We start from the raw sequence: 22792 nt of genomic DNA on the forward strand, positions 1-22792 counted from the left end.
AATAGCACAATAAAGGTCAATTTTTTTGGTTTTAACTAAGACTTAATAACTAATAAAGCACTTTTTAATAATGAGAAAAGGTTCTTAAGAGAATTTAGCTATGAAAATATATATTAAAATAAAATAAAGCCTAAATTTAGTATTCTACAGTTTTTTTTTTAAAGTCAAAATATAAGAATGTATTTTATACCATGTTTGCTGGAGTTTTGATCCAAAGATGTGTTCACAGAAATGCTGTCCACTGTAGTCCACTTCCTTAGTCTTGACTGTGGCTCTTTAATACTGTTCATATCCATATTTACATTCAAGTTTGAGTTCAAGCCTAAAAATAAGATAATAATTTTAAAAAACCACTTTATAAAATATAACATATTTTTCTTCTGGTACCACAACTTTCATTTTCTAGAAAAACATATGTAGCTAATCTAATGTTTTCAATTCTAATGTTCGTTAATAAATATCATCCTGCAAATGTGGCACAGCCAAATGATTATAGACAAAGGCAAGGCAGGCAGGACAGACACTCTGGACTCCTGGCCGATGCCACGCAGAAACAAAGTCAGAAGAGGGAGCCATGGCTAGATTATCAAAGAAAGCAACACACAGAAATCCTAAATAGCTTGTCTAACACTCATTAATATAACATTTTCAAAACTGTTAGTACCATAAAACTGTTAGTACTATAATTGCATTAACTGTGGGAAACTACTCCATATAATTTTGATTATTTTTAAATTCCTTGGCAAAATAACAGAAAATTCTACGACAACCAAATATTAAACTTTATCTATTAAAATATACCTTTTAGGTACTTCCCAAGAGAAGAATTACATATGATCACTTTCAGTTGCTAACTTCTGCTTATAAACAATTTTCAACTGCTTCACCCGCCAAAGGATATTATCATTTAAAAGTAAAAATGTCGTGCTCTAACAATTGTACTTTAGGGCAAGACTCCCGTATCCCAAGGTGCAACTTACCTGAACTTTGCTGATGACACACATCAGACTTAGATATTCTCTTGGAACAAAGGTGGAAATTTCTATCTTAGATACTATAGTCAGAAAACTGACCATTAAGCCAGTGTTTCTTGAAGTGTGATCGTGGGGACCACCATCAACAGAATAATCTGAGATGCTTGTTAAAAATGAGAACTTTTTGGAATTCCCTGCTTCCACTGCAGGCGGCATTGATTCGATCCCTGGTCGGGGAACTAAGATCCCAAAAGCCGTGCAGCGTGTCCTACCCCCGCCCCCCGAAAAGAATTGATGATAGATGTTTTCTTAAACTGAAGTATGCACAGGGTAAGAAATTACAAGTATAGGGACTTCCCCCCTGGTGGCGCAATGGTTAAGAATCCACCTGCCAATGCAGGGGACACAGGTTCGATCCCTGGTCCAGGAAGATCCCACGTGCCACAACTACTGAGCCTGCATTCTAGAGCCCACAAGCCACAATTACTGAGCCCTCGTGCCACAACTACTGAAGCGTGCAGGCCTAGAGCCCGTGCTCCATAACAAGAGAAGCCACCGCAATGAGAAGCCTGCGCGCCACAACTAGAGAGAGCCCGGGAGCAGCAATGAAGACCCAACGCAGCCAAAAATACATAAATAAAACAAATAAATTTATTTTAAAAATACAGTTTAAAAAAAATAATAATAAAAAAAAAGTATATAAATGGGCACACAACGAAAAGTCAGGATGAGTTCTTAAAAATAAGTCAGGTTCTATTACTTTCTTGCTTCAATCTTCTCAATGCTGAAACTCACACTAAGATCCTGCATGCCATGTGGCACGACCAAAAAAAAAAGAAAAAAACTTCTCAGTGGGAGCCAGAATCTTTGTTTAACACACATCGAGGTGGTTCTTAATCTTAAGTTTCGAAACAAATGTTTTTTAGATACTTGGGTCTGATGAGTCCCTGTGATACCAGGTCAAGCTTAAAACTTTAATAATATAAATTCTCTAATATCACCCCTATTTGGAGAGAGTAATTAAATTTGCTGCTCTCCGGACTCATTAATTAGACCCAATACTTGGCAAGTTTTTTCTGTGAAGGCTTAGATAGTAAATATCTTAGGCTCTATGGGTCACATGGTCTCAGTGTCTCTATGCAACTCTGTTGTTACAGCACAAAAGCAGCCATAGGAAATACATTAACAAAAGAGCATGGCTGTGTTCCAATAAAATTTTATTTATAAAATCAGGCAGCTGGCCAAATTTGACCAATGGGCTGTAGTTTGCCAATGCCTGATTTAGACAACCATACTGGTGCTTGCCTGGGTTAAGCAGACTTCCTTTTTTTTTTTTTAAATAAATGTATTTATTTATTTATTTATTTAATTTATTTATTCATGGCTCTGTTGGGTCTTCGTTGCTGTGCGCGGGCTTTCTCTAGTTGCGGCGAGCGGGGGCTACTCTTCGTTGCGGTGCGCGGGCTTCTCATTGCGGTGGCTTCTCTTGTTGCGGAGCACGGGCTCTAGGCGCGTAGGCTTCAGTAGTTGTGGCACATGGGCTCAGTAGTTGTGGCTCGCGGGTTCTAGAGCGCAGGCTCAGTAGTTGTGGCGCAGAGGCTTAGTTGCTCCGTGGCATGTGGGATCTTCCCAGACCAGAGCTCGAACCCATGTCCCCTGCACTGGCAGGCGGATTCTTAACCACTGCGCCACCAGGGAAGCCACTAAGCAGACTTTCTTAATCAAGAAAATGTCTCTTGCTGTAAGGGCAGCGAGGCTAGGAAATCCCTTACTTAGAAACTTATCTCCTCATTGGCCCAATTTATATGTCCAGTATGTAATCAGTGAGAGTCACTTCCTTTCACTAGTGAGACCAAAACCTCTCAGTGTACACTTGGTTATTCTTTTACCACTATACTGTTGTCTCTGGGATGACCCGGCTTCTCTGGTATTCACCTACAGTGGTAACTGACAAGGGAATGTAAAGAGATTGCTAACAACCCCTAAAACTCAAAGTTCCACCTATGTCCTAGCTGAGAGTCCATGGCAATACCAGGGAGAGCCAAATCATGTATCAGGTTCAGCCAAAGTGAAACGGCACCAGGGGCAACAGCAGGCCCAACTCCTGCCCACCGCCCAGAACGTGCTAGTTAACTGACTGTCTTCAACAAAACTGGGCCTGTTAACCAACAAAGCTGGTTTACAAGAGAGAAAGCAAAAGTAAAATGAATAGGGTGTGAACAATCAAAGGTCAAAATATATTCAAAGGCACAAGAAGAAAAGGGACCTAAGGAAGGAGAAGACATATAAGCCTGAAATTCCCAGAGGGAATAAAAAGCCTGGAGACATCATAAAAAAAGAGAGGGGGGGAGCTACGGCAAAAGGAATAAAGGCAATCCCTTCTCTCACCCCTATTTTCTACATTTATGCCAGTAATCATTTATAAATATTTAAACAGTAATTAAAATTTCAGATGTGACTGTTCCCAGTTGTTTCCTCAAAGCAGCACTGCTCAAAATTTCTCTGGCGTGCTCTAATAATTTCAGTCCTCCCCTCCAATTCATATCCTACAATTAAGATATCTGAGTGTTAAAAAGAAATAATATCTTTACACTAACTCATTTCAAAAGAGCATGGGATTTTTTAAATAGTGTGATTTTCTCGAATGGAGAAGGGCCTTCCTGAAGCATGAAGAGGCTAACGCTAGAAGGGGCATGGCCACTCTCTGAGAGGGAACAGCTAAAGATCAGCGTGGCACTCACAAGAGAACATCTGGACAGGTAAGAGAGCAGGATGTTAACTTGTGGTCATGAAGCACCAGCCGAATGCTTTGGCCAAGGAGAAACCCACCTATGGGGAAGTTGCTGAAAGCATTTATTGGTGATGGCCCTTTTTGCAGCTCAGGTGTAGTGTGGGGCATGACATTTTCAAGGAAAGATTTCATGGCTGGCTGATGGAGTGACTGCTGCTGAGACGGCGGAGTCTGTTGCTTCACCAACAGGTTTGGATCAAGTTGACGAGATGGTTGCATCATCTGCTGCTGCACACTAAGAGGTCGACCCTTAAAACGACAAGATGACTGTGAAAAATTGTGGAGAAAAGTCTTTACAGACACCTTCATTCCCCTTCATTTTTGAATTCACTTCCTTCTCAGCAGGAAGGTGAAGAATCACTATATACCAGTTAATAAGACTTCTGGGCAGACAGAAGACTTAATAAACAACCTTTTCCATTATAGTTTAATAAAGGCATTTCGACTGTCCTCTTACGATGGAATTGATATAAGTTGAGAACAAGCAAAGCAAGGGGAAGGATCAGATCTACCTGCTGGTCTTGCTGCTGCCGGTTCCCAGAAGGCACGCTTCTCTGACTCTGCGCCCTTTGCTGCTGCGCTAACAATCGCTGGAGGGAAGATTGCAAAAAGGTCATCAGTATCACGTCATCATAGACTAGCGTGCCCTAGAGTGACGGTGGCAGAGGGACCTACAAAGGCATGGTTTCATCTAGTCAATGCCCACATGCCCTGCCTCATCTAATATCTCTTGTTTGGACTCTCTGGCCTCCAGCCATTCTGTTGAATTCAGTCTTTTGCTCAATCTAAACTTCCACTTCACCAGGGAAATTTCTCCTGATCATCATACCCTGACCACCAGCCCAGACTTGGCTGGCCTTGCTCACAGAGCACCCTGCCCTTCGAGTTCACCATCTGTCTTCACACATGGACTACACTCCCTGAAGGCCATGACTATGCCCGTTTTGTTTCCTGCAACACTTCCTGGGCACATTCTAGTGTTTAGCACACAGTAGACACTCAATAAATGTATAATGAATAAGGCTATTATTCTACTTACCTGTAACTGGGAGATCTGAGAAAGCTGGTTTAGTTGGGATAGCTGGTTCAGCATGGCTACCTGCTGAGGGCCAAAGAGCGGATTCAGGCCACCGTTGTTTGGTGCATACTTCAGCAATGAAACTGGAACCTTAGGATCACAATGGTAGGTTAATAATAACAGTAAATAAAAGTAACTCAAGCTAACAAAATGTACTGTGTATTTTAAATTATCAGTAGAGCAATTAAAATTTGTGGACTATTACTGGGGGGGGATTGTGTTCTAATAATTGTCTTTCTTGACTTCACTAATTTATTGTTCACATATATTTTCACATGTTAAGTATACAGTGACAGAGATGAATCTTAAGCCAGTCAATTTACTTTGCTATTGTCTTCCTCCCCTCAAGGTATTTTATGAAAGAGAATGATAAATTTTAGATTTAAATTATCTTTGACTCATTTTCTTCACCCTACCCACATCCCTCTGTAATAATAACTAATTCAGAATTAGTTTCATCTCAAAGTTGCCAATAAATACTATGATGATCAACTAGTCATCTCATTCAAATATAAATGTATTCAAGGCTCTTTTCCAGATAAAGAGTAGAGAATATAGTGGGAATTTACTGACCTGAGGGGAGAGTAATGGAGGAGGCACTTGAGCACGGAGATGAGGCTGAGATGAACTGAGAGGTTGTGCTGGAGGCTGCTGCATGCCCCGGGGTTGTGCTGCTGTGTTTCCAACACCAAACATACTGGGATTGCCATTCTACGAAAACAAACAACCGCCACCAAGTAACACTGGGATTCTTTAGGGATAAACACCTCATTACCACACTGAAATACTGATTTAAACACAGCAACTACATGTAAGAGAGATCTTATTACTTATACAAATCAACAGAGAGCCTAAAATACTCATGTGGACTTACCTGTCTAACAGAATTCAAGTTTTGCATACCCAGCCCTGCTATGGAGCCAAGGGCCTGGTTAGGTAGTGCACTATTTGAAGGGGGAAGCTTCATGCTTTGACTGGACATAAACTGCATGTTTTGGGATTCATCTGCTACAATGCCATCCTGATTGGACAGACAGAAAGATGTGCAACACCAGCCAAGCAAACAAGTGGAAGGGAGAAATCATTGCAGGAACAGAAGAGAAGTCATATGACATTCCAGCATCAACAGGAAACAGGTAGAAAACAGAAGAGATCGGATTAGTGTGAATTCTAGAGTACATAAAAAGAACCAAACATACTTTATGGGATTAAGAGGAAAATATAAATGCAACCCCTATGATAAATCGAGACATAAAAGGACAATGAACTACAAGTCCAGTAATATTTGGCACTGGGTTATAACACTTTATATTATATTAAATGTTCTAAACTGTTAATGAGAAAATTACGCTATTAAGTGTATTGCTTTCTTAGCCACAGGGTAAAACAAACAAAAAACAAACGAACAACTTACCTTATCAAAATAAGGACTGCGCTCCATGGAAGACTCTTTGGAAATCTGAGGCCGAGAACCAGGGCCTTTCCCGACCGTTCGATTGTAATCACCAATATTTAGGCTATGTTTATCTATCTCCATTCGTTTGTCTTGTAACATTCCTAATAAATGCAGGAGACTACGTTATCAAGTAGGAAGATAATTAACCTAGATGGTTTCAGATAAATGTACAGTAGAAAGAAAAATACTCACTTCCAAACCAAAATGACTTCTGCCTTGACCAGGACATGTGAAGAATGCACTAGCATTTAATAAATCTTGCATTCCTCACAAGTTGGGTTTAGCGAATACTGTTATTTTATTGAACCAAATTAACTTGAAAATAGACTAGGAAATAGACGGTGAAGACATCTTTGGTCATCTATAATCTGCTTAATTTTAAAGTAACAACATAGTTTGCAATAACAAACAACAGAAATAGCACCAAGACAAACCATCATCTAGCAGATGCTTACAAAGTGCCAGGCACCGTTCTGAACATGCATTCTCATTTAATGCTAATAACTCTACTATCATCACCCCCATTTAGCAGACAGGGAAAGGTCTTCCTCTTTTCTCAGGGCTTGCTCCGCTCTCCTCATTCTGACTAAGCTGCAATAAATATGACCTCCTCTCATGGAAAGCCCCCGTCTGGCAAAACATCTTTACTCAAAATAGCCAGCTCCCAGGCTACAATCCTACTTAAACAAATCTCTAACTTCACATCCTTATCTTATTATACCCGTTCTGGGTTCTCTTTCTCCTCCTCTTTCCATAGCTGAGCCCACTTCTTTGTGTTTCTTCAATGCTGGGATGTACTCAGTATGTTCAAGGTCTCACTCTTTCAATTCTCTCTCTCTCAAACTGGCCTCCCTCAAGCTTATTCACTACCAAGGTGACCCTCAAATACAAATGCCTACTCTGACTTCACGCCTGTGCTCAGTCGCACATCTTTAACTGCCTGCTAAGCACAGCCACTTGAATGCCCCTTTGTCACTTTTGACAGGTGAAACCAAGCACATGATATCGCCCCTAGATCTTCATGGGACTCAGAAGTGGCATCTTCATTCTCCTAGTCACACAGCCTTGAGACCTTGGTTTTTACCTTGCGAAAATACCTTCTCCTCCCATTTCCCAGTTCCTCAGGCTCCACATTTTCTCAGTCCTCAGATCTCACCCATAATTTCTTTGCAACTGCTGTCCTTCTTTGACATGCCTGCTGCAGCCCACAACACTCACCCCTACTACCCTCATCCTAGGCAAGTGGAAAAGAAAAATTTTAACAAAAGGAAAGTATTCTTAAAAGAGGTACAATTTTCAAATGCTGCTGCTTTCCAGAAGTACTGGTCCAGATATGTGAATAACCCACCTTTCAGCACTTGTAATTAAGAGCTCTCCCTTAAATGGCAACGAACTTTTGCAACAACCTCTCCTCTGTTCTCTTTCCCCCGTTAACGGTGTCACCATTCACTGACGCACCCAAGCTAGCCATCTTGAACTCTTTTCCTCACTCTCCACATCCAATCTTGTAACCAAACCCAACCAACTCTTCTTCCAAGTCTCTCTCCAAGCTGTTCTTTCCTAACAATCCACATTATTTTTGCCTACCTAAATAAAATCTTTTCAAAAAGTGGCACGATACATCCTCTCTCCAAACCACTCCTCCAACCATTCCGCGTCACTTTATTCATTCAGTCATTCATTCATTTATTTAGTTTTGGCTGCGTTGGGTCTTTGTTGCTGCGCGCAGGCTTTTCTCTAGTTGCGGCGAGTGGGGGCTACTCTTCGTTGCGGTGCGTGGGCTTCTCATTGCGGTGGCTTCCCTTGTTGCGGAGCACGGGCTCTAGGCACATGGGCTTCCATAGTTGTGGCACACAGGCTCAGAAGCTGTGGCTTGTGGGCTCTAGAGCACAGGCTCAGTAGTTGTGGTGCACAAGCTTAGCCGCTCCGTGGCATGTGGGATCTTCCCGGACCAGGGCTTGAACTCGTGTCCCCTGAATTGGCAGGCAGATTCTTAACCACCGGGCCACCAGGGAAATCCCCGCATCACTTTAAAAACCATCTGAGTGCCAAATGTGGCAGCTGCCCCTTGACCAATCCTTTAAGAAGGCCCTTGGCTAAAGTTACCAATGACTTGTCCTAACCCCCAGGATCAAATCCATTCCAAGACAATCACTTCCCTCTTCTCAAATCTCTATTTTCATCTGACTACTGAAAAATTACTCTATTCTACTCTAACTTGTTCCATTTCTCCTCAGATCTTTCCTTAAATGTCATTATTCCCCCTAGAGTTTGTCTTTGGTCCATTACTCTATAAGCCTCCAGCCAACCTTCTTTTTTTGTTAAACTTTTTTACCTTTTTTTTTTCCTGGCCGTGCTGGCGCAGCTTGTAGGATCTTAGTTCCCCGACCAGGGATCGAACCCAGAGGCCTTTGGCCATGAAAGCGTGGAGTCCTAACCACTGGACGACCAGGGAATTCCCTAGTCAACCTATTTTTGAGGCTGTACTATCATCAGTGTCTAGTTACACTTATTATCTCCAGCCCTATCTCTTCTAAGCTCCACATCCAGATTTTCTACTGCTTACTGGACATCACCACATGGTTGTCATAGCAACTTTAAACTCAGTAATCTTGTCTATCAAACCTGTTTCTCCTACTATATTTCCTATCTCAAATAATGGCCAGTTATTGATTTATTGTCTCTCAGCTCCAAATTCACACTTTCTGACTGCTCTGTGAAAATATCTGGGCTCTACATTTCTTTCCTTCGCCAGTTGGCACTGAGGCTTTGTCACTAGAGGGCGCTGGAGAGACACTGCAGGCGGCAGTTTTGCCTACGTGCCCTTGGCGGCTTTGGCAGTGCTTCCAGCTTCTCCTGTGCCCTACACTTGCAGTACAGGGTGGTCAGCCTCGCTCGGAGGCCACCTTCTCCCAGCATTCCCACGTACCTCCAAGCAGCTTTGTAGCAGAGTGTCTAAGGTGAGACATCTCTCCATGAACAGCTTTTCCCAGCACCCTAGAAGGGTAGATTTCCAGCAAGTTCCAACAGCACAGCAGCACAGCAACCTCTCTGCCATTCAGTGAGCCATGGAGGAGGCAGAGCCTTGTCATCACAGGAATAGACACATATTCTGGATACGGACTTTTTTCCCCTGCCATCCATGATCTCACAAAAGGCCTTATCCATCACTCCTCACAGCACTGTGAGGACGTGATCAAGGAACTCATTTCATAGTAAAGGAAGTAGAGTAATGGGCTTAACTAACTGGTCTTACCACATATATCATCACCCAAAAGTAGCTAGCCAAACTGATAGGTACAAGTGGTTCCTGAAGACCCAGTTACAAAGCAAGCTGAAAGACAACATCCTAAAAGGATGGGCTTCTGTCCTACAGGATGCAGTTAAGAACTGATGTCACTGAACCAGCTGGCAAGGGGGCAGGGGGGTCACCCGCTGGCTGGAGTGACTGACTCTGATTACCAAGGGGGACCTGGTTTCCTGCTACAAAATGAAGGCAGCGAAGACTCTGGAATCCGGGCAGGTGGGCAGGGGGTGGGTGTGTGCTTCTGGGGGTGCTTCTTAGTAATTCCATGCCCAGTAGTAAAGGTTAATGAAAAAACTATAACAACCAAAAAAGGCAAGATGACTGAGGGCTCAGACCCTGCAGGAATGAAGGTTTGGGTCACTCCACCAGCAAAAGAACCCAGAGCAGCTGAGGTGCTGGCTGACAGTGGGGAAGTATGGAATGGGTAGTAAAAGAAGGAAGCCAAAGATACCAACGAGAGCTTGTGACCAATTACAGAAATAAGGATGGCAGTAGTTTTGCATGTTATCTATTGCTTATCTGTATAGGCCATTTTCTTTTCTCTTCCCTTTTTTCACTTTTTAAGCTGTTGAACAGCTGTTTAAGCTGTTGATTTTACAATTTAGTCTTTAGGTTACTTCTTATACCTGCTATTCATATATTCATATATTCTTGAGGAGTCTCGTTATTACCTCTTCCTAGCCAATCCCTCATTAGTCTAATAGTGATTCTTTACATTTGTATTAAACTTCCCCTGTTCAAATTACCATGTAGTTTCTCTCTTCTGCCTGGACTCAGACTAATACAACAGCAACAGTACCACATACTAAACTGTCCAGGCAAGAAAGCTGGGAATTATCTTTTACCACACCCTCACCCTCATCCTCCATAGCCAATCGATTCAAGCCAGTTATCAACTTTTATTGATTCTAATTCCCATATCTCCACTGAATTAAGATTCTTCCCACCAACTGTCTTAGTTTAGAGCTTTGAAAATTCTCACCGGCTACAGCAACAAATCTCTAACTGGTTTTGCTATGTTTAGTATCTTTTAGTCTTCCTCTGCTGCCAATGTTTTCTGCCCCAAGATATTTTCAATCTACAGCCATGATTATTTTTGTAAAACATAAAACCAAATCATTTCATTCTCCTGGCTTAAAATTCGTTAATCCCATACTTTCAGAATAAAGCTCAGACACCCAAGCTCCTCATGATTTAGCACCTACCTAGTTTTCTAGCAACCTCACCTAGGTAAAGCTTTTACCGTCACCACACTCCCACCACCTCAACCAATTTATATTTCTTCTTCCATTATGTGGAACTACTTGTTATTTCTCCAGTATGGTTTAAGATATCTCTATCATGTATCTGGGTCTTTGTACACACTGTTCCCTAAATTAAGAAGACTATATCACTCAACCTGGATAACTTATTCTTGACAGGACTAAACTTGAGGTAACCAAAGACTAACAGTACCACTACCTTAGATCTGCACAGTGATTTACACTTTAAAAGGCACACTAACTCATAAAATCCCCACATTCTAATGTATGCTAGAGAGAATAGGAACACTGAAACAGAAACCCAGGTCTCCCTCTCCTGGTCAAGGTCAGTGTTCTTTTAGTAGGATCATGTCACAGATAAGTTTCTCCATCAATGATGAATATAAAACTCAAACTGATTTAATTTTTTCTTACCTCCAGAAAGGTCCATCTTATTGCTCTGTACATTTTCTTCTGGTGAGTCTCTCTGAAGAAGGAAAAAGTAGCATGTTAGTAGACCTTAATTTATCAATGAAAATAAATTAAAAGTGAAGAATTTTACTTTATTTCCTTATCTGTGAAATTTAAGTGGCTCATAAAACTTCATTTTTCACTAATATGATAAAAAAATATTTTTAAAAATAAGACTTGTGAAAGAAAAAGATACATGATCAATGTTTTTAGCTAAAACTATAAAAATAAAGAAGACCTCAAAGCCAAAAAAAAAAAAAAAAAGAAAAGAAAAAGACCTCATGGAAAATTTTATTCTAACCTCAGCATATTCATAAGGACTCAAAAGAATTATTTGTTAAGAAAACAAAAAAATGAAATTAGGGTAAGTTTATGGATCACCATTAAAAGGGGAGGAGGTCGCCAAGAAAACATACTTACCGAAAAACTGATATTTGAAAACTGTTTAACAAATGGATTTATCCATGCTTCTTCTTGTTTGTTTCCACCTTTCATCATTCCCTTTGTAAAATAAAAGAGTAGAAAGATGCCATGGCCATCTCTATTTATCTGGGTATAGTGATGGATTAATAAAACTTCAAGACAATTCCCAACTCTCATTTTTAGCCAATAAATTTCTCCTCCAACCAACTCTTCTCACAGAGTTGTTCATAATTAAAAATCAACTTATTTGATTTTCAACTTCCTTTGCTCCAGTCCTCTGGTATAGCTGTAATGCACAGAGAAATCTCTAAAGGCAAGCAGTCAGAAGGAAAAGACAGAAGCAAAGGGCCTTGATGACCCACAAAAAGTAAAAAGGTCCTCTGGATAATGGAGAACTATTCATCCGACAGTTTCCAATTTATAAATGAACTGTGTCCTACAAGATTAATTATAATTTGGATTTGTAGAATTCTCACACAAAACCAAAGTAAGAAGAGTCACCAGGTTTCAGGTTAGTCCAAAGAAACCAATTAAACCCATAATTTAATTATGCTATGTGCACTGTACTGAAAAAACACCATATGTTTCCATATGGAAGAGTATTTTAAAATTCCAATTTATGCTGCCAAGAACACAATATCCCCAGCAGCAACTAAAGCTGGGATTCCTCCTACTTGGTGTTGGCTTTCTGTGGCTGCTTAGGGTATGGGAGGTACGGAAACTACTTGGAGACATGACTTGAGAGAATAAATGGTCCATGATTAGCAGTCTGGTAGACGGGGAGGCTGGAAGCCATAGAGACCAAGGCCTCCCATTAACGTGAGGATCACAGAACCATTCTCAGTTTGTTGCCTTCATTTCCCTTTCCCATTGCTACTACCTATTCCTTCTGACTGTGGAACAGAACACAGCTTCGTAATTTCCCCCTAACTGCAGGTCTCTGAAGCAAGCATCTAACCCTTTCCAAGGTTTCTGAAGTAGGCTTTGATTCCTTTTCCTTTTTCACCCCCACCCCATGCCTAACTGGTTGCCAAGACCTGTCTCTTTTATTCCAAATGTCTCTCACAACAATCCCTTCTACTAAATATTTATTTTTGCTTCCCAATTCAGGCTGTCCTTTCTAACCAGAATGAATGCAGAAGCTTCCTAACTAAGATCACTAACTCTGGTCTCTCCTCTGTTCCAATTTATCTTTCATACTATCACTGGTTAGCTTTCTTTAAAGAAATTAATTTTAAAAACCAAACTGATGTTGCCTTCTATTCAATTTGATTGGCTCCATATTTTATACAAAATAAAGCTCAAATTCTCTGGCATGTTACTGAAAACACTTTGGTATCTGCCCCTAATCTAACTACAGATTAGACTGTCACCTCTTCCCTAAAATTCTGTATTTTAGTAACATCAGGCTAACACTTTCCCTAACACACCCCACTCCCAGGCATCTTCCAAATTCAAGCTAACACTCCTTAGAGCAACTCTTAATGCCCCATACTAGACCCTGAGCTCCCTGAAGGTATGCTCTTATCCTAGTGTTTCTGAACCCCCAGCACCAAGCACAGTACCTGGCACACAGCAGAGGCTAAATAAATATTTGCAGTTGCTTTCTAAAAGATTTTTACTAGTAGAAACAAAGGAGAAAGAGTAAAAAGGCTACACACCCTTTCCCTTCTCCTTTTTTTGCCACTCAGACCCTGTAAGGAAAGACAAAGTCACAAAACAGCATGGTCCAGTGGGAAGAACACAGGGTTTGGAATTGGAAGACCTGAACTTAAGTCCTTGCTCTGTCACTTACTAGTTACGCAACTTTGGGCAAGTCACCACTTTTTCCAGTCTCAAATTCCTCATCAGTATTCTATCTCAGAAGGTTATGAGGATCAAATGATTTATGTAAAATATGGGAAAGCACTTCATAAGCTATACGGTGAGGCAATAGGCAAATTCAGCCAAATGAAAAATTTTAAAAATGAAAATGGCAGGTCCTAGACTTAGAATCCCAGGATAAAAAGGGAGGGACCCTGGCAGTGAGCTACTGGGTATTTGACTTCTAAGGTCCCTCAAAAAGAAATTGTTCTCAAATAGGGTGGAGAGGATATATCAGAATCACCTGGGGGACTAGGCACATATTTTCGAAACAGTCCCCAAGAAAATCTGACACCAGTGTTCTCAAACCTGGCTCTGAATCAGAAACATTCAGAGAGCTTGTTCAGGACAAGAAACTTGGTCCAATTTCCAAAACAACAGTAGCCTAGGGTATAGGAAATTATACTTTTTAAACAAATGCCATACAATTCTGATGAACAGCCAGGTTTGGGATAAGATCTGTCCACATTTAAAAGCAAAACAAAACTCTACTCATTCCTAGGGATTTTTGTCACAGGACCTTCCAGGGTGGAGAAGGGACAAAGATGGGGGATGAATGAGGAGGATGGTAACTCTGGGTAGTGGGGAGGTCGGGGACTCCAGCTGAGGAGGTGGAATGGGAGACGAACTGGCAGTGGGATGGAAAGAGTCCACGTGGAGAGCTGCCCTTCTCTTCCTCCTCGGCACTGCAGGCACCACCCTGGGGCGAGGGGTTGTCCCAGGCAGCACTGGTGGAGGGGGAGGAGGAGAGAAATCCCAAGCTGTAGCAGTGGGGAGAAAGGAAGTTCCTGTAGTCTCGTGTTTTTCTAGGTGGCTGCCCATACAAGAGGTTCTACCTAAGTTGGGGACTGCATAGACTACACTGATTGCCATAAACGGGTAGGCAGGACATTAGTTTTCTGTGGGTAAACTACCTTTGGAATTTAAAGTTTCAAGGGCTTTGCCCTTGAAATGTTTACCTTCGATGACATTTTCTTTGTATATGGTGGCCAATTTAAAGATGAATTAAGCTCTTGAGATGAATTACTATTCCACATTCCAATCTCTACATCCTCTTCCTCTTCCCAGCCAGTGGGGCGATTTCCAGGTAATGGCATATCATCACCACACCAGCCATCTTGCATAGATTTTGGCCCTGATTGTGGATTTGTGATAAAGAGAAACATGCTTTAATCAAACAATTCTCTCTGGAGGCTGAGCATTCATTAAGCAGGCAGAGCTGGGGGAGAACCTAAAAAACCCTCTTTTATCTCCCTTACCAGATCTGCATGGCAAAAACGTATGTTATATGCTGAGCTAAAAGCTACATTAAACAAGAATTTATTTTTATTAAAATGTTCAATAAAACACCTGCCATGCTTTTACAAATCAGAGGGTTCCTAAACATGGGACATCGGTGGCATTCTTGTTCGTACTTGCTTAGCAAGCTGCATGGTGACGCACAGGGCCAAGAGGATGAACAGAATTTTTAAAAATTAATTTTAATACATATTTTTAAGGAGAATGGCCCAGAAGTACAGCAAGTCAAAAGCAGAAAGTATTTCATCTCTATACTCGGCCTTTGGAATTCCTATGGGAATAGTGACAATGTTCATCTGAATATTGAGGGTCCTTCCTGAACTCTGTTCATTTTCTGTGTAATATTCAGGGAATTATCTGGAACCTGAGCCAGACAGTTTGGACATGTGTCCCCATGACTATTATACTCAGCCTCTCGTGCTGGATAGCATGAAAGTTGCTTGACTATTTCTAAATAATCCAATTTGGTAAAATATAATTTAGATTTGGTGAAGTACATGCAAATCATTAATAGTTATACACTTCTAAGAAAAAGAAAAGATAGGAAATTCAGAAAGGTAATAAAGCAAACCACGTTAACAAGTTCAAAGAGCCAAACAGATAGTGAAATCTTCTAGTATGATAATACACAGATACATTATCAATGACGTAAGCGTTATCCAATTACTTAATTATAGTCAATGAGATCACCACTGCTACAAAACGGAAACCAGCAATTATCAATAACTTACCAGATTTGCTTAATGCTTGTGGACCAACAGAGCTGGAGCCCCACGTGGACGTGCTGGATGCCGCAGCAATGGGTTCGCCCCAGCTGGGACCACTGTCTACGGGTTTACCCCATGCTGAAGTACCATTATCCACAGTTGTGGCTGGAGTAGAAGTCTCACCCCAGGGCTCACCCCAGCCTTTAGAAAGTGTGGGAAAAGAAGTCATCAGCACATGGTAGGGGCAATAAGGAATACTTAGGGAACAAAAAGAAGAAGACCTTCACATTTATGTATTAAATAATAATGTTGTGATAGGCAGAAAGGATGGCATGTTTTATGTAAAGAAGACAAATAATTTCCCATTATTGTAATTTAACTATATGGTATGAATTTTTTTTTCACCTCTTCTTTCAGAATTGCCCTCTGGGTGTACAGCAGATTCTTTTGAATAACCTTAATTATGGCAAGTCATCCTCCTTTGAAGATGAATTTAACTCCTGGAAAAGTCAAGTCATTCTGAGTCAAACCTAGTGAATTAAAGCAGGTGATCAAGCTGGGTACAGTATGTGTATAAAATTTTTACTATACGTACAACCTTTCAACATCACTGTTCTGGAAAAAGCAATTTACTATAAGACTAATAATAGGTAGGCATCCTACTTTTATACATGCTGAACAATGCTTCTTAAACATTTTTTATTAGGTTGTCCAAAGCAAGGCAAAGCCAAGCCATAAACACATTGTTTAAAAGAACCAAAACAGCCTTTCCCTTAGACACATACCTGTTTTTTCTAAGAATTATATCTAAATTAATAATACTCAGAAAAAAAATTAGGTGCTGAAAGGTTAGTTCATGAAAACACTTCTGTCTCTACATCCAATGGGATTATTATTCAATAAAACCTCCATTAACAAAGACAACACATCTCAATGACAACTAATGAAAAATGTCATTGTCAAGATAATTTGCAGAGGCTAGGAATTAGTTCCTTGCTATAAGACGAAAGTGGAATATACTAGAAAGATATTGTTAAATGTTTTAAGCAAACACACATACACGCTACATCCAATAGACTTAGATTTCATGCTTAAGTAAATTCCTTCTAAGGCCAAATATAGTACCTAGTTTTTTAGAGAGCACTGTGCTTATTAGATACTTGTTTTATTTCTGGGGATATTTTAGTCAAATAATAAAACCAAAACGTGATGGCTTGACTCAGAAGAATTGAAAAAAGTGTACAGCATTCCAGCTTGACATCACTTTTCCAATTCTGCCTTCTACAGCATTCCTAACAGAGAATGGAGTATGTGGGATTCACAGCCAACACTGCCAAAGGCAGAGCCCTGTTCCCTGATGGTAAACACCTTCCGCATAATTTTCTTCCCTATAAACTTCTCCTGGATTAGAGTTAAAAAAAGCTTTGTGTGCACATCCAAATACTTCGTTAAACAGATCTTATAATAACAGTAACTTGAAACAAGGTTCACAATACTGTGAAGTACTTTGTAACACAGACTCCATAAAATAAAAACTTACCAGAGCCACTGCTTGCCTCTTTGTTTGAGATGGCACTTGCAGATGGTAGCAACTGATGTACCTGTGCTTGCTGGTCTGAACGGCTGCTGCCATTTGGGACATTTTTGTTCCACATGTTCACATTTTTGTAGTTATATTTGCTTGGATCTCCCCAAGCTGAAGTTCCATCATCGATCTCCATTTTGCGACGTATGGATTCTGGGGATGGTTCCTCCCAGCCTGTGGGCTCTTCTTCTTTTGTTGGGGCTGGTATAGGTCCTCCCAGCCAGCCTGTACCAGGAGGTTTGCCTGTAGCTGATGGGATTCCCCAAGATCCGACATCTTGTTGCTTGTTCCAGTCTGGAGAACTGACTGGCTTTGACGAATCTCCCCAACCTAGAGACTGATTAGACTTTGGAGGATCTCCCCATCCCTGGGAAGGATTCGGTTTAGAAGATTCATCCCATCCTGATGAATTATTTGGATTTATGTTATTTCCCCAAGTAAAAGAACTAGTTTTACCAAGTTCGTTCCAACCAGAAACGGACCTATCACTGTCACTACCTCCTGAGCTAGATTTCTTATTAGCCTCACCCCAATGGTTACTCCTTGAAGTTTCTCCCCAGTTATCACTGGCAGAAACGGACCAACCTTGGTTTGATTTTTGTCCATCACCCCATCCCTGTTTGTTCTTTTGCGAATCATTCCATGCAGACTTCTCTTCTTTGCAATTCCCCCACTGATTGCTCTTGGCCATTCCTGTAGCAGCAGAATCATCTTCCCATCCCCCCTGGCAGTTTGAGCCTTTGGAATCTCCCCACCTCAGAGTAGGTTTGGGATCTCCCCACCCCGATACAGATGAGGTATCATTACTACTAGGGCTAGTCTTATCTGTACATGCCCCTGAGTTAAAAGTCTGTGTTGCAGAGCTTCCCCAGGCCTCTGTCCCATTGTCAGTCTTTCTTTCCCCTCTAGGTGATGTTTCGGTATCCCAGGCAGTATTCTGCTTAATAGGAGTCTGTCCCCAACCAGAGTTGGATAGGACACGTGGATCTAAGTCAGTTCTGTTTACAATGCTTTGGAGTAATGTGTGCTGATCAATTTTTCGTCTATCTCTACTCTGATTTTCCCCAGTTACTTTTTCCTCAAGGCGTCCAGTGCTTTCTGTACTACCTTCACTCTCCACTGTACCTCCCGTTTTGGCCCACACACTGTTTTGCTCATTTGTCTGAGATGTGGCAGAACCCTGATCCTCTTCCTCAGTAGATTTCCATCCGTTTGTAAACTTCTTACCATTGCCATTTGCACTGTCACTGGAATGCTGATTGCTAGGCAGTTTGCTCCATTCCACGCTGGGTATATTAGTGCCAGTGTTTTGTGCAGGAGTTCCCCAGCCTCTTCGACTTCCTCCAGAATTTGCACCATTTCCCCATGATGCACTCTGGGAATTCACTGCCCCAGACTCCCACACACCTCCTCCTTTATTTGTGTTAACTTGAAAGTTAGTGCCCACAGGCCCGTTTATGCCAGGCTGCATTAGAGTTGCATTCACAGTGTCACCATTAGCTTGGCCATTAGGGCTTGAACATTTGTCTCCAGAGAAATTAGAACCATAGGCACCCCATGTAGTACCGTAAGAGCCTCCACTTTTTGACTCTCCGTTGCTAAGGTGAGAAAGGGAAGTGCCATTTACGACCGACGGAGCCTGTACCTGAGGGTGGTCCATTGTGCTCACGCGCCAGGCCCCTGTACTACTAGGCAGTTCGTTATTCTGTACTGAACCGGAGTTTGGTAAACTAGAGGTCACAAAGTTAGTAGTGTTATTTGGTCCAGTCATTGCAGTGGTAATATTTTGAGGTTGACCACTGAATGAAACCTTCTGTGTACCACTTACTTCAGATTCACAAGTTTCCTGAAGGCTTCCCCAGGTACCATGGGTAGAAGAACCACCCACTTTAGAGTTAATACTCTGATTGTTAGGCATCTGGCCTAAGGTACTGCACTGAATATTGATGCCAGAACTACCACTCCCTACAGGCCCTTTTAGGGCAAGTCCGTTGTTCTCTAACACTGGCCAGGCACCATGGTTGCTAGCTGAATTCAAAGTGCTTGGATTTAACCCTCCATTTGATGAAGAACTTACAGTGCCCCAAGCATTCATCCTATTGTTGCTACTTTCTGATTTGCTTTCAGGAGCATCCACAGAGACCTGACATGTGCTTATTATGGCTCCATGGGAAAAACCCCATGGCCCAGTACTACTTCCATGGCCCACATTATTGCTGCTGCTACCAACCACAAACTTGTTTTGGGATCCAAGTCCAGTGCTATTCCGAAGGCCATCATTTTCACCACCTGTGCTCCCTGAAGCCATGATAGTGACGTTTCTCTCTGATTCAGAACTGGAGGCAGAATCAGCGTCCACACATTCTGAGGCCAACTCTGGATCACTGCCAGGGACTGAGGGCCATGCTTCTTTTTCAGGCGAGTCGTTTACAACAGCATTCTTACAGTTTGTGCTAGAGTCACCTGTAGAAGACACAGGTCCCCGCTGCGAATTTTCATAATGGGATCCTGAAGTATTGTGGTTTATATCTAGAATAAAGGAGAAGCACAGAAATGTATGAAATGTTTGGAAAACTGACGAATATATTATAAACGTACGTGGCTCCTCAACATCAACAAGATATAATACTTGGCAGTGTAATTACAAGGGCATTGGTTATATCTCAGCCACCAATTTTCCATATCCAATAATTAATTCCACATAGGCAGGGAATTTTGCTGCTTTGTTCATGGATGTTATTCCAAGAGCCTAGAGCAGTACCTGGAACATAAGGGTTCCTCAATAAATATTTGAATGAGTGAATTGTTAACATATCAGCAAGTGAAGAATTTGGAATCAGGAAGGACAAAGTAGTAATGATGTATTAGGACAATGGAGCAACCCAGGCTTGGAGGCCCAACATGGGAAAGAAGGGGCTGGGATATAAATGGTTAAGGACAAGTGAACAGGCCAAACTTGATAAAATGTATTAGAAATATATTAGGAATCCTTTTCTATCCATACTTTTTTAGAATAGCTTTTTCACACAACTGTTTTGGGTATTACAACAAGTTTATAAGAATTAAAAAGCCTTTTCCATTATATTTCCATTTCATTAGTGTTCATATTCAATCTGAAAAATACTGCATGCAAGTAAAAATAATTTTAGTTCTACTCTGCTTCATAAAAATGTCTTAATAACCATGTTTATTAGAAGACAACAGAAAAATGGCTGATATGCTGAAGATCAAAGTTATTATGATTAAAAAATCAACTGCTGACATTTGAAGACATTAATGACTAGTCACATAATCCTATCTTAGACTTACTGCTATGTACTGATGTTATCATCTAGTTATTGTACTGCATGTAGGGCAGGCAGTTTTAGTGCTTCTAATGCTTTCCCAAATTCATTACTCTCATTCAGTTTAAGGATCTGGTAGTTAGAACTCCTCAGAGATATTAACCTGCATAAGATGTTTACATTTAGACTGTCCCTAGTGGGTTGCTCATATTGTAGTTCTTACCACAGTAGTAACCAGAATCATATGTAGTGTTTCTAAGTAATACATATGCTCAAGTCATGTCCCAGATGCAATGAACCAACCACCAGGCATTGTAAGCCCAGAAAGTAAGTGTCACTCACTATAAGGGTATTGCTAATATGGAAAATCAGGTTCATCTTGCATCATTTTCTCTCAAAGCACAATTGTTAAGCAGCAAAAGGTGATGAGCTAGAAAGAGTAGCAAAAAAAAGGACTAGACAGAGACCAAAAATGTATACATAATTCACCAGATATAGATATACAGATATAGATATACAGATATATATTTTAAAGTTCTGTGACTCTGACTTCTGCTCTCTGATTAAGAATCATTTGGCAGTTTTTAAGCTGCCAAGTAAAGCTTTTCATCTTTCAGTGCCCATGAGGAGGATTCTTCTCATGAAATAAAGGACACTAAAATGTCACTCAGTCTCACTGGGTAAAAGCAAATCAACAGACCAGCACTGCACTGTCAGCAACACCATTTGACACGCTGGAGCACGTGCTTTATGTGCAATGTTGTCACAGAATCCTTGAAACAACCCTAGAGCACAGGCATTACCTTCACTTTACAGATGAGGAAATCGAGGCTCAAAGGTGGTAGAAAATAAGGTAAGAAAGGCAAGAATCCTCATTAGGTAAAAAAGCAAGGTGGCCCAGAACATGGCTGGAACTCTAGAGATACCCAGGTGCAAGTCTAGACTCTATGTAGTAGCTGTATGACCAAACCTGCAAAATGGGGATACAAACAGTACGTACGTACTTCTTTACCTGGTTGTTTAGTTAACCTACTGTCATACGCGAAGTATGTAGCTCAGTGCCGGTTTCAAGTAAGTGCTCCATGAAGGGCAGTTTGGTGTAGTGATTTAGAGCAAAACTCTGAAGCCAGCCTGCTTGGGTTTAAAAGTCGCTCTGCCATTTACCAGCTATGTGACCACAGGTAAGATCCTCAATCTTTCTGTGCCTTAGTTTCTTCATCTGTAAAGTGGGAATAGTAACAGTACCTATCTCACACAGCTGTGAGGATTAAATGATTAATAATTAAAAGTGCTTTGAACCATATCTGATCCAGATTAGGTACTTAATAAATGAGGACCATTATTTTCACTAATTAATGTGTATCAGTGATTATCATTATTTTTCAGTCCTATCTCTAAAGCACATGTCATTCCACCATGCCTCCCTCATGAAGAACAAAATTAGAAATCATATAAGAAATTGCTTACTTTTAAATCTCCATTTAGATATCTCAAAAAGGATGCCAGCTCCTAGATTATACCCCTACAGGTGCCTCCTCCCAAAGGAAAAAAACAATCATGCTTCTTTACTAGTTTTCCTCATCTCAGTAAGTTTCCTAAAACCTAACATTTATCCTTGATTCCTTCCTGTCCAAAACATCACGAAGTCCCAAATCCATCCAGTTTTCTCCAAATCTAAAACAAGCAAGTCATCATCAACATCATCTCATGGACTACAGCAAAACGGGATGAAAAAAGATACTAACTGTAATGGCCACAAAAACTATAAAGGAAGTTGGGGGACTTCCCTTGTGGCGCAGTGGTTAAAAATCCGCCTGCCAATGCAGGGGACACAGGTTCAAGCCCTGGTCCCGGAAGATCCCACATGCCACGGAGCAACTAAGCCCGTGCACCACAACTACTGAACCTGCGTGCTGCAACTACTGAAGCCCGTGCGCCTAGAGCCCGTGATCCTCAACAAGAGAAGCCACCACAATGAGAAATCCGCACACCACAACAAAGAGTAGCCCCGCTCGCCGCAACCAGAGAAAGCCCGCACGCAGCAATGAAGACCCAACACAGCCAAAAAATAAAAAAACTATAAAGGAAGTTGGAATAAAGCTAACATAAATACTTAAAAAGTCATATATGATTAAACTTTACTGCAGGCCATAGCAGACAACTTGATTAAGTATAGAAACTTGTTCCTCAATAGGAAAATATAACAATGTTCCTTTTAAGTTTAATTCAATTATAAAAAAATTACTAACAAGAGTCTGTAATTTGATTAAAGTGATTTAAAAGTTCACGTAAAACAAATAAGAGGATTAAAAA

General features: G+C 41.0%; 1 protein-coding gene across 6 annotated transcripts in view; it reads right to left on the reverse strand.

Moving 5' to 3' along the window:
* The window catches only part of TNRC6A (trinucleotide repeat containing adaptor 6A), a 97830-nt gene that overhangs the window by 20465 nt on the left and 54573 nt on the right, over nt 1-22792 (reverse strand). For 4 of the 6 annotated variants that reach the window (XM_057529946.1, XM_057529942.1, XM_057529944.1 and 1 more), the window contains 13 exons: nt 17151-19724; nt 15635-15811; nt 14564-14739; nt 13403-13435; nt 11739-11819; nt 11283-11334; nt 6258-6400; nt 5718-5864; nt 5417-5554; nt 4805-4933; nt 4278-4355; nt 3804-4014; nt 191-322 (listed from right to left, as the gene is read on the reverse strand). In XM_057529946.1, coding sequence (XP_057385929.1) covers nt 191-322; nt 3804-4014; nt 4278-4355; nt 4805-4933; nt 5417-5554; nt 5718-5864; nt 6258-6400; nt 11283-11334; nt 11739-11819; nt 13403-13435; nt 14564-14739; nt 15635-15811; nt 17151-19724 — 4071 coding nt within the window. The remainder of the gene's footprint in view (nt 1-190; nt 323-3803; nt 4015-4277; nt 4356-4804; nt 4934-5416; nt 5555-5717; nt 5865-6257; nt 6401-11282; nt 11335-11738; nt 11820-13402; nt 13436-14563; nt 14740-15634; nt 15812-17150; nt 19725-22792) is intronic. The other 2 variants (XM_057529943.1, XM_057529945.1) reach the window with 2 other exon arrangements.

The sequence above is a fragment of the Balaenoptera acutorostrata genome, chromosome 15 (genome assembly GCF_949987535.1).
Source record: "Balaenoptera acutorostrata chromosome 15, mBalAcu1.1, whole genome shotgun sequence".
Taxonomy (NCBI): domain Eukaryota; kingdom Metazoa; phylum Chordata; class Mammalia; order Artiodactyla; family Balaenopteridae; genus Balaenoptera; species Balaenoptera acutorostrata.